General features: G+C 53.6%; 1 protein-coding gene across 2 annotated transcripts; it reads right to left on the bottom strand.

The window, feature by feature from the left end:
- Positions 1–869: 869 nt before the first annotated feature.
- PPP1R2 (protein phosphatase 1 regulatory inhibitor subunit 2) lies at positions 870–11,997 on the bottom strand. 2 transcript variants are annotated; one of them, XR_015697956.1, is made up of 7 exons: positions 11,761–11,997; positions 11,496–11,603; positions 11,304–11,375; positions 6,818–6,927; positions 5,611–5,808; positions 5,331–5,517; positions 3,269–5,162 (listed from the first exon to the last, which is right to left on the bottom strand). XR_015697956.1 is itself a non-coding variant. In XM_087724970.1 (6 exons), the coding sequence occupies exons 1-6, from the start codon at positions 11,952–11,954 to the stop codon at positions 2,107–2,109; spliced, it is 750 nt and encodes a 249-aa protein (XP_087581096.1). In that variant the 5' UTR covers positions 11,955–11,995; the 3' UTR covers positions 870–2,106. The 2 variants fall into 2 exon arrangements, 1 of the variants encoding a protein (XP_087581096.1); XM_087724970.1 differs by lacking the exons at positions 3,269–5,162; positions 5,331–5,517 and adding an exon at positions 870–2,174 and having other exon boundaries at positions 11,761–11,995.
- Positions 11,998–12,150: the final 153 nt, after the last annotated feature.

Raw genomic sequence — 12,150 nt, 5'->3', positions numbered from 1 at the left:
AACGCGCGCGAGCCCCCACCCCTGCGCGCCAATCCTGGGCCGCTTAGGGATGACTGTCCAATGAGCTTTGTCCAAAGCGCCGCCAATCCACGAGGAGAGTCAACAGCGAGGAGGCGGGGCCAGCAGCTGGACTTCAATTCCCGTCGGCGCCCTCCCCCCCCCCCCCCCCCCGCCAGCCGCGCCTGGTTGGCTCGTCCTTCGGCCAAAGCAGTCGGGATGCGCGGCTGCGAACCGGGCGCACCAGCCCCGAGGGCTCCCTTCGGTCTGCCGCGGCGTCATCTCCCCACTCCCGCGGCCGGGAGAGGCCGCCCAGCCCAGGCTGCAGCTCCCCTCTGCGCTCTGTAAAGGGCGCCCAGCGGCAAGAGCCAGAAGCTCAGGGCCGGCGGGAGGGAGGCTCTCTCTGGCCAGGCACCTTCAGCGTCCCAAGAGTTCCCTTGGCTTCCCTTGCACGTTTCCCGTTCGCTTTCCAGTCTCTCAGCTGAACCCTTTGATTGTCAACCACGAAGAGACGTCAAGACAGAGTTGAATAAAGAAGCTGAATCCAGGGGCCTCCTCCTCACAAAGGGACCGGCTTCCGCCAGGAGTGCTGGGGCTAGTGGGGAGGGGAGGAGACCTCCACCCTGATCGGCCACCCCAGAGCCACAGGGGCCAGGGGTAAATCAAGAGGGCGCCTGGAAACCAGCAGGGTAGGTCTTACCACCGTGGCCTCCGTTCAGGCCCAGGGCTCCCAAGGCACAAGACCAGAATCCGGCCAGGGCTCCAGGAATACGGTTCATTGGTGCCGAGCGTCAGAGCCAGGTGGCCCTATGGGGATTCTGCCACCATATCGGTCAGGCCGCGTGCCCCAAGGAGGAGATATTCACATGATGTGCTTGTTGCAAAATACACTTGGTGGTTTCTTTACTTCAATAAAACAGTTACATGGAGGAAACAAGCCAGTGAAATGGAATCCAGAAGGAGCAAATTCAGTAGCACAACCTGGGCATTTTCTAGGCAACTTCAGGTTGTCGGAACATTCCAAATCTTTTTACAAACATTAGGTGGCCAACAGAGGCCCCTCCCTCTTCCAAGGCTTAAGAAAATCACAAAGGCCAAACTACAAAACAGCTGTTTGATTCAGGTTCATTCGAGGCATAGGGAGGAGGGCGGAGAGGTTACCAAAAGGAGACCACGGGGGCAACAAAGGGCTGTGGGGATGCAGCCTCTTCTAGTTGAGAAACAAAAGCAGGTGGCTGGGCGCTCTCTCTGTGCCGCCACACCAGTCTCCTGGGTGGGAGGGGGAATCTCTCTCTGCCTGCCAGGTGCTATCATCAACTGGGGCGGCTGGAGAATCCCATCCCCAGAAAATGGGCTGTTTGGCAGGCTCCCCCAGAGAGAGGAGGAGAGCCAGCAGGCAACACGGGGATTGTGGGTAGGGGGTGGGTGTTGAACCTGCTTTTATTTTCTAGAGGCCGTGTGGGAAGGCACCCTGAGAGGCAGAGGGCCCTGAGGGAGGAGCCCCCAGGCAATGCGGGAGCATTGGGCTCCTGCCCAACTCCAATGGGGAAAAGGGTAGCCGCAGGCCGATCGTCTCCCACTTTAGAACACTGCAGCTGGGGAAGCCATCTAGCTGCTCTCTCCCTTTCGGCAGGCAGGCAGGCGGGGCAAGAAGTGCCCGCCTCTCGGAACCCGCTGAAGTCTGCAGGAGGGGAAGGGGAAAAGGCTGTAAAAACACCCTTCCATTCATCCCTTTGGCCAGGGGGCTTTTCTTAGCTGTAGTAAAAGCGCATTAACATCAAGCCATTTGTGTGTAACTCAAATACTACAGCATGATAAAAGAGAAACCGAAGCGTCCAGATGTTTTGCAGGTTAAAACCAGAGAAAGGAGTGGCACCAATGGGCCTGGCTCACTGGTTCTGCCCCACGCTCTTTTCTTCAGCAGATGAGCAACGAAGCCATCTTCTGTGGCCACCGGAACCAGCCACATCGGCAACATTTCCACTGCCAAACGGAGAACCTTGAGACCACCACCATTTTCGTCAAATATCAAAGTGCCAACTTGTGGAAACAGACCTGCAGGAGGAGGGTGATGCGGCAAGGGATGCAAAAGGGAGACTTCGGGAGCCCTTACAGTCCTGAGCAGACTTCTTCAAGGCTGTGTTCAATGTTCTCAAGCGGGTCGCCAGGAGCAGGTGCTGTGGGGGAAAAGACAGAAGTGGGTGGTCACTGCAGGCAACACAAGGCGCCCCAGTGGCGGGACGCACACTGGTCATCTCTGGAGCAGACCCAAGAGACCCATGGCTCACGGCACGGAAGCCTGCAGGGCTTTGGAAAAAACACACGTTACGCTGTAACGGAACATTCCTAGTTTTTGAATTCCTAATACTTGCTGTAGAAATCTTTTGGACATGGATGCAGGATGAAATTATTTGCTACTGCCTGGCATCTACCTCCAACTGCTCCTCTAGACAGTCCTAAAGAGCAGAAAACGTACAACCCACCACCACCACCAGCGTCTGCTGTTGCCAATCCCACCCCCTTGACCCCCCCCCCGGCCCAGGTGGATGTGTGACTCTGCTTTACTATCCTGCAGGCAGAGCATGGCAGGATCGCCCTCAGCGCTCCACTGTGGAAAGCAGGGAGTGGCTCAGACGCAAGAGCTCCCCCCCCCCACAGGCCCCCCCAGGCCCAGAGAAAGACTGCGATAGGACTCTGCTTCAGTATTTTTCTTGAACATTTTTTAATCCCAAAATTCAAGATATCCATCTATATATGCTCCGCATATATGCTAAGTACAGACAGCAAATTCCGTTTACTAACCAATTACATGTGGACTATTTATCTGTGTGGCCTGTCCGCTACCGTCACCAGCAATTATCCCAAGGAAAAGGAAGATAAATGCTTCCAGAAGAGAAAAAGGCTGTTAGAAGCCTTACCGAAGGTGCCCTGGCCCTTGTACCCCTGAGCTAGCTCTCTCTCTCTCTCTCTCTCTCTCTCTCTCTCTCTCTCTCTCGAAGCGTTCAGAGTCAGCAGAGGCCGAGGGCCCTTGCCCGCCTCACACCAGGAGGAGTTAATGAGCAGAGAGGGGGGACCCCACATTTTGGACTAATCAGTAGCTGGCAAGCAACTGTGAAGAGGCTGCAGGCGGACAGGGACTGAAACCTGGAGAAATCCTGCAGCTAGAGAGGCAGAAAGCAGGGAGAAACATTTATTCCCATTTTTAATATATATATATTCCCTGCCGGGGGAGGGGGGGCAAGGATAGAGGAGAACCTTTAAAAAGCCTCTGGATTTTGTTTGGCTGCAATTCTCACAAGCTCCACTGCTGTGACCAGGGCTGGTGGGTGCTTTGAGCTGTGGCTGAGGGCCTCCCTCTGTCTGGAAGCTGCAGGGGCCTCTCTGTTCACCCTTAGCCCAGTCCCTGTGGTTGTTGGTTTAGGCACCCCTCGGTTCAGTTGTCTGTCTGCCATCTTTCATTCCGGACGGGGTGGTGCTACTCTGAACAAAACACAACCCAGATGCCCTCCTGGACTTGTGGCTGGAACAGGTGGCAGCCACGGCTGGGAGGGGGAGGGGGCATATCCCTCATGCACCAATTCTCTTTCCTGGGTGGGTGGTCACTGCTGCCTTGGCCATCTCCAGAGGGGGCTTCTTTTGCGTTTCACGAGGCCACCCCTGAACAGCAGCTGGAGGCTTTAGCTGGATCAGCCCAGAGCCACGTGGGCAGTTGTGGGTGCGCCTTGGTCTGCCCATGTTACACCTCCACTCCGCAAGCGGCACTGACTCCCTGGGTGCTTAAGAAGGCCGTTCGTGATGCTTGTCGTCATGAGCAAAGCCCTTCACGGGTGGGTTATTATCCTTCACGATCCCTCTCTGCTAGCATTTTGGAAACCCTCGATCCACTGCGGTTTTCCTGGGAGGCTGATGGGGCCCCCGAGATGGATGCGGTTTGTAACGGCCATTGTGCTTGGCTGCTGCTAAGCGTGTAGAGGTTATTATTGTTATTGCTTTCAGTGAGTTTGATTCAACCAGAGTTGCTATTTCAAGATAGCCGTCCGTATCAATTTACTGAAATACTTTGGCAACTTTTGGAGGGGCCCTGATGAGTGGGGCCCAGGGACCCCAAAGAAAACCTCTAGTCCCTTCTCCACTCTTAGGTGAAGTGCAAACCAAAGATCTCGTCCAAAACCAGTATGGCCAAGACTGACTGGGAATGTTTGAAGGAGACAGCAGAGCACTAAGAGTTATGAAAAGTTCAGGACTTTGGATTTTAAGCTACATTTTTCTGTCTTGTTAGAGCAGCTGAATTATATGATATAACTGGGGCCGACAGCCAGGTATTAGAAAACCCAAGAAGCCATTTCTGGCAGACTCGTAACAAAGCCTAGTAGCCTTTAGCGCACAGGGTTACCTGAGGAAATCAAGAGTTATTGATCAGAAAAAGCCCACCGAGAGATAAAATAAATAAAACCGGGTCTCCCTGTCCCTGTCTGGAGAAGGCAGGCGGGGGTCCCACTTCTAATGAGAAGCAGGGAGGAGGGGGAAGTTCCCAACCTTTCCTTGTTGGTTACTCAGACCGATTCCACCTTTGGTCTCAGGTCCTCCCTAAAGTGCGGCTGGGTTTTGCACCCCGGCTGCTGCCAAATGCCACCCGAGAACTCGCTGGGAAGGCCTCCCCAACACTATCTTGGCTTCCCCACAGGTTGCCCACTGCCCAGAGAAGCTCATCTTCCCCCGGCTTCCTTCCAAGCACTGAAAAACGTGGGCGGCCCCACTCTCAACTTGTTCCCTGCCTGCTATCCGAGAGGCTGCTCTTCTATTCTTACACCTTTGTGATTCAAGGACGCTTCTAGCGACATTTGCAAGGATGCTGAGAGCAAATGAGAAGTTCAGCTGATAAGACTGTGGGTGCAGATTTATGCAGCTAGAGGTGGGCAACTCTGGACACCCAGGTTTCCTTTTGAATTCCTCCAACATTCACCATTCTTGGAACTTCAAAGAGAAGCGGTCAATTTATTCAGGGGAAGAACAGCCCAGCCAAGAGAGCGTCCTGGAGGAGAAAGCCCTTTCCCTCTCCAAAAGGGACCCCTGGGGAGGAAGGGAGGGCCCCCCTGGGAGACACCAACAGGCTCAAAGGAAGCTGATGCAGAAGGAGACACTCTGCTTCTGGCATGCGGCTGCATCTGGAATGCAAATACAAAGGGGAAGAAGGCGCATTCAGAAGGCAAGCCCGCCAGCAGCCTCTGGCTAACGGCTCGTCCGCGCCACCTCGGTCCGCTTCCTGGCACAAACGGAAGCTTTCCTGCAAACTGAGAGATGACAGGAGGGGGAAAGCCAGAAGAGCTGTCTACCTCCACTGTTCCCTCTCCAGCTCAAGGAGGAGGTTCCCCCGGAAGGGACAGAGGCCGCTGGGAAGAGATGGGACGTGCCGGCAAGCAGACATCCAACCAAGGCTTCTAACACTTGATGTGGCACAAACAGAGAAACTTTTCCACACTGCACAGAATCAGGCGTGAGGCTCCAGGGCAGCAGCAGCGGCTGCAGGAAGGAAGGAAGGAAGGAAGGAAGGAAGGGGTGACCAGCCCAACCATCCAAGGGAAAAGGACTTTCCCTTTGAGTCCAAGGGCTCACCTGATTCTGTGTCTGTTTTACACTCATCCTGCATGTCATCCTCATTGTCCTCGTCTTCTTCCTCATCCTCCTCACAATCTTCCTCCTCATTGGCAGCCTCACCGTGCATTTCCTTTGCGATCAGCTGCCTGGCCAGCTTGATGTTCTGCGCTTCGTTGTAATGCATTTTCCTCTTCATTTCAAACTGCCTCTTTTTCTCTATACCAGGAGAAACAGAATACGCAACATAACATGGCGCCAGCCACAAATTTCACAAGTTTCATTCCATTCCATATACATGAAACTGAAATCCAGTGCAATCAGATGGGGGGGTGGGGGGGATCTCTGCTAAGTCACCCCCACGTTGCAGAAATGACAACAAGCTAGGTTACATTCAACAAGGGCTGCCTGCTTTTGGACGCCTGCCTTTTCTCCCCCCCCCCACCGAAAAGCTACGATGGGTGTGGGGGGAGAGGGAGCGGAAGAGCCCTTCCTCAAACCCAAAACTTGAAATTTGTTTCCATCAGCCCTTGCTGACTCATGCAGAGGCCAAGGAGACCCCGTTGTCTTTGCAACACTGATGTAGACCCACCAGAAGAAGAAGAAGAAGAAGAAGAAATACCTCGGGCCTGGAAAGAAGACGGAGGAGAGAAGCCACTGAACTATCCGTGTTGCTTTGAAGATGCGAGAATCACAGAGCCGGGTTGTTGTTTGTTTGTGTGTGTGTGTGTGTGTGTGTGTGAGAAACAAAGGGAACGCCAGAGAATCTCTACCTGCGCTCTCACTCGCTCCCCTGCAGCGACCAAGGCGGGGACACGAGAGCAGGGTCCAGGCACACCCACCGCAGGAGAAGGCAGGTCAAGGCCAGAAGGAGGGCCTGCCATATTCTTAAGAACTGTCAAGTCCAACTGACCATTTCTCTGGCTACGCAGGGACTGCACTAAGAACACCATGCGCTCCAGCCCATCCTTCTTCCTAGGGGAGCTCTTTCTTGCCCACGGCATCTCAGCATTAGTCTAGTGCAGGGAAGGGCAATTAATTTCCCCAAGGGGCCCCCTGAGACACTGGGGCTGTTGTTGGGCGCCGCCAACACCGCAACAACACTCTGCCCCCTGTTGTCCCCCCCCACCCTCCTCCCCCACCGTTACCACCTACGGCTGAATGTGGCCCAGGGTCATAAAATGCCCAGGTCTGGTCTAGTGCTATGAAAGCGCAAAGCCACACCTACCCAATTCTTCCGGAGTCAGGTCTACCTCGTCATCCTCCTCCTCCTCGTCACTGCTGTAATCCTGCCTTGCCAGGATTTTGGGGCCCTGCCCTTGCGCAGCAGCTGCCAACCTGGGGAGAGAAAATTGGAGAGCTGAGCTGAGGCCGGCTGCCTGCCCAAGACCTGGTGAGGGAACAGGGGACGGACGGACAGACGGGCAGGGAACCGACCTCCCCAGAGGATGATGGGAACAGGGGTCTCCTGGCAGATACGGGCAATGAGGCAACTATGAAAGATGAGCAAGTGTCATTTTCCCACCACAAGTTCAACCGTGGATTTAGTTCAAGATGTAACGTGCTAAAAGCAAACAGGAGAACTCTGGAGAGGAACCCACGGTTAAGGGCCAGGGAGGAGTCCTGGAGCCCCTCTGGCAGCTGAGTTGAGGGGGAACCCACCCAAAAATGTTTCAGTTCCTCCCCGCTGTTCCCAGGCATACTCCAGTCTTACGAGTCAAAATAGGAAGCCACTTAGGAATTAAAAACAAAAAACCTTTTGCACTTTTTTTTTTGTTTAGCGTGAATAATATTAAGAAGTGTTGGTCACACAAACAGCACTGTACATGGGATGTAATTTGTTCAGAATTAGAAAGTGCTCATTGGTTGTCAATCCTGTAGCACTAAGAAGCTGCTGCTGCTGCTGCCTTCATGAGATGGAAAGAGGGAGCATCCTTGAGCATCCTTTCAGTCTGCCCATTCTTGTGTGGTCATGCTATAAAATGACATCCTGTCTCCTCTTCGGAGATGCTATCATGTCTCCCCTAGGTCTTCTCTTCATTAAGCTAGAACAGCGATGGCGAACCTTCTCGGCACTCAGTGCCCAAACCGGAACACGCCTGCAACCGCTCACATGCATGCGTGCCAGAAACCGAAAAACTAGCTGGCTGGGCTGCACATGCCTGCTTTTTGGGCAGTTTTTGGTCCCTTTTCAGGTCTCATTTTTCAGGCTGCTTTTGGCCTGAAAAATGGCCCGAAAAGAGCCCCCCAAAACCAACCTGAAATGTCACAAAGAGGAGATTAAAAAACACAGGGTACTCGGGTTCTCTTCCCCCCTCCCTGGATCAGTTTAGATTTTAGTTTAGAACTAAAGTCACTGAAGAGATTTATAGCTTCCATGGGATGGACACCCACTTGCTACAGACCTTATGGAGGAATAGCAGCAATAGCAATAGCAGTTAGACTTATATACCGCTTCCTAGGGCTTCCAGCCCTCTCTAAGCGGTTTACAGAGTCAGCATATATCGCCCCCAACAACAATCTGGCTCCTCATTTCACCCACCTCGGAAGGATGGAAGGCTGAGTCAACCTTTGAGCCGGTGAGATTTGAACCGCCAAACTGCAGTTAGCAGTCAGCTGAAGTGGCCTGCAGTACTGCACTCTAACCACTGCGCCACCTCGGCTCTTTAAATAAAACCTGTTGCTAACAATATTCCTACCTGGAGACCCCGAACGTATTTGCATACAATTTCTTCATAATTATTCCTGTTATCTCGTACATGATTTCTTTAAAAATGCATGTTTAAATAGCATAATTATGAACATTTTGACTGCTAAATTCCCTGGAATTAAAAGTCTGCCAAGAGGTTTCATTTAGAAAAATGAATGGCACTACGCAAATTTAATAAATAAATATCCATTATCCCATTTCCCCAGAAGAATATTAGGGGAGTCAACCTTTCTGGAAATTTTCATCTCTATGGTTTTAAAAAATGAGAGTTCTTTTTATATATAAATTACAACAAACAGAAGCGATTTCCAAGGGGTAAACTGGTGTACACCACTCCAGGCAGAGCCCAAGTCTGTTCCCAGTTTAATGAAAACTCCAGGAATCAGAACCACAAAACCTCAGGCAGGCAGATGCCCCACAGGGCGGGTGCAGCTATTGAGGTGGTCCCACAAGATGACCAGGCTTTGCGACCGGGACATGCCCACACTTCCTAATCTTATTTCTTCGATATAGCAATACTAGCTCATTTTCCAGCAACACAGACAAGCAAGGGTCATGAACCCTTGGAGCTCTTGGAGTGCACGAAAGGTGATTTCCAAAGGCTCAGGTAAAAATTCAGAAAGAAAAATGTTCAGATTCTGAAGTCAAAACATTTTCAAATGGGAAAGTTGAGACCACCCAGTGAAGCCCAGGGGGTTACACTCAGAAGACAGATGGAAGAAGAGACATCTAACCAAGGAGGAGTTCAACATGGTCATATCTCAGACAACAGGTGAGAGGCCAGGAAAAAAATTGTCCCCATGTTGAATGTTCTGGTTGGACCAAAAAACTGCCACCCAGTCAGCTTCAAAGCCATACTCTGTGAAATCCTGTGGAATAATTAGGTAGCCATCCAGGAGTATCTGGAAAAAAATGCACCAAGAACTAGCAGGCAGCATAAACCCAGAAGCCGCTCTTCCAAACCCCTCTCTTTCCAGTGACATTTTTCTTCTTCTTCTGATGCCTTCAAGGCCATGTTGACCTGGACATGTCCCAGCAGGATTCCAGAAGTGGTTTGCCTCCTTCCTATGACTGGCCAAAGATCATCCCGCTGGCTTGGTGCCTAAGCAGGATTAGAACACAGAGTCTCCTGGTTTTTAGCCTGATTCCTTAACCACTACATCGATAAGAGTGACTGGTAAATTACAGAAGCGCAACAAAGAGAATAGGCCATCGCTGAGAAGTAGCTTAGAGCCTACTATTCCCTGAATGGTTCTTAAGAACAAACTTGAGCATCCTTTCAATCTGCCTTGTGTTTTTCTAAAGACCAGGTAAAGGAGCAAAGGGCCGCTTGTCAAATCTGCAAATGCAGCCATCAAATGTCATCAGAGAGAAAATCAGAACTCAAAAAGGCTCAACAAAGAGTTGCACAGCTTTCAAGATACAAAAAACCAGGATGCAAGGGCAGTCAAAAAGGACAGCTGGTCATGTTGTATGAATGTGAATGAGATGGAAAATGGTGAATGATGTTGCACAGAGATGTTTGTAACCAGAGGACACGCTGCAGATGGACAGGTGGAATGTTTATGTTTGTAAATGAAAAATAAAAAACTTTCCATATATATAAAAAAGAAATTAAATTTCACATGCACCAGCAGGCCAGAATGGCACACATATCCAGCCTGCTATTAAGGCCTACCCATGCCTGTTGGCAAGAGGAGGCAAACAGGAGATCTTGCACACAAGCACAGAGTTTGTTTATAATTAAGAGTTCACCAGATGCACACCACCACATCCCTGGGCATTCGCTTCATTCTGTAGGAACCCCGCCTGTCTCCTTATTACCAGGGCTTCTTTTTTAAGAGCGCCGGAAATAGAAGCAGACCATTAGAACCGCCAGGAAGACGAATGGATCTGGCAATGGTAGCCTGGCTGAGTGCAGCTGGGTAAGAGAGCATTCAGACACGGGGGGGGGGGGGGAGTCTTCGGAGCTCTGAAAGGAACTGCGTCTAGGAAGAGAGGAGAGCAGTCTGCAGCGCAGAGCAAGGAACTCAACCTCAAACAAGGAGGTTTTTTTTTTTAATCCCCCTACTAAAAAAGACAGGTGTGCCTAAATGAAGGTGGTTGGGGACAACCCCACCACACAGGTTCTCAGAGAACAAGGACAGGGCTTTTTAAAAAGGATACTCCTGTCAGTGGAGATGTCTAAAAGAGGATTTCTGGAAACAAGGGGCAAGAGGGTTAATCAAAGCCATTGAGAACCTTCTCACAAGCATCGAGGCCTTCAATAAGATGGGGGGCAGCCATGTAAGTTTGATTAGTAAATTTATTTTATTTGTATTCCACATTGCCCATCTCCCTCCCTTCATCAATAAAGTTGATAAATATAGTAAAGATGTTTCTTTTGAATAAGAAGGGATAAAATACTGGTCAGGGGAGGATCAGGGTGGAAGATATTCATCAGAGTTTTGGATCAAGAAGGGGCCAAAGCAACCCCCGACCGGCTGCGTGGGGCCAGTTGAAGCCACATGCACCACAGGGCTGCCTTGCTTCCCATCTTTCACAAAAATCGCTGTCAAATTTTTGGTGGGAAAGGCCAGAGCAATGGAGACCGACCTCACCCCATTCTTGCAGCGAACACACCTGCCGTCAATGGCCACGGCCCGTCCGTTCCTACAGAAGCAGCAAGAAAGCGGCTCTCTCGCCCCAGAGACCAGCGGAGACACCGGAGCTTCCCTTTGCCCTTCATCGTCAGCCCCGACGGGCCAAAACAGGGGAGTAGAGACCGCGCCCCTCCGCCCTTAAGCGACCCGGGCGCCAGCCTTATAAAGGAGAGGCAGGGGCCGCCTTCGGGCCCCAGGAGGGAACTGCCGGCGGAGACCCTGAGCGAGGCCTCGGGAGTCCCGAGAGCGGCTGCGGCCCGGCCTCCCACCCCCACCCGCCGGGAGTCCCCGTCCCATCGGCCGAGGCCAGGAAGCCACGGGCGGCTCCCCACCGGGCGGCCCCACGACGAGGCGTCACCTACTTTTCGGCCAGGACGTCCGCCGTGGGCCCCGAGCTGTCCTCGGCGTCGCTGCCGGCGTCGTCCTCCTTCAGGCTGCGGGGAGAAGAGAAGCTCGTCAGGGGCTCGATGGGGCGGCAACCGCCCCCCCCCCCGAGCGACACGCCCGCCCCCGCACGCGGCCGGCCCCCCCGTCCCCGTCCCCCTCCCGCGCACCTGTGGTAGGGGGTGCTGGGCTCGTCGATCTTCATGAGCCCGTAGTCCTTGCCGGGCGGGTGGTAGGTGGCCAGGATGTTCATCTCGTCCCACTTCTGCGTCTTCTTCCTGGCGGGGGATTTTGTTTTGGGGGGGAGGGGCCGTGAGCGAGGAGAGCCAGCGCCCCCGCCTCCCCCGATCCCCCCCCCGCGAGAGAGAGAGGGAGGGAGGGAGGGAGGGAGAGAGAGAGAGAGGCGGGGGGGGGAGACGCCTCCCGCGGCCTCACCCTTGTTCCTCGCCGGGGCTCTCGGTGCTCGGCTGCGCTTGCAGGAGCGGCGCGGCGGGCGGCAGCGGCGAGGTCTGCGAGAGAGCCTCGGTGTCGGCCAGGCCCCGCCCCGCGCTCCCTGAGCCGCTGTCGGAGCGGTTCTTGAGGATGCCCTTCACGGGCCTCCCGCCGCCCGCCGAGCCCCTCGCCTCCATCGCCGCCGCTTCCCGGCCCGTACGCGCGATCTGCGCATGCGCACCCCGGGCGCCGGCCTGTGCCGTCACAAGGGCGTGGCGGGGGGAGGCGCGCGCTTGCGGAACGCGCCCCCGCCCTCCGGATTCGGGTGGGGGCGGGGCTTGGCGGCTGCCGCGCCGTTGCCTGGCGACCCGGTCCCGCCTCCGCCGCGGCTCG

Source organism: Thamnophis sirtalis, unplaced genomic scaffold, assembly GCF_051295495.1.
Source record: "Thamnophis sirtalis isolate CommonGarterSnake01/CBP01778 unplaced genomic scaffold, rThaSir2_p1.2 scaffold_11, whole genome shotgun sequence".
Lineage (NCBI taxonomy): Eukaryota > Metazoa > Chordata > Lepidosauria > Squamata > Natricidae > Thamnophis > Thamnophis sirtalis.
This window is presented reverse-complemented; position numbering and strand designations above follow the sequence as displayed.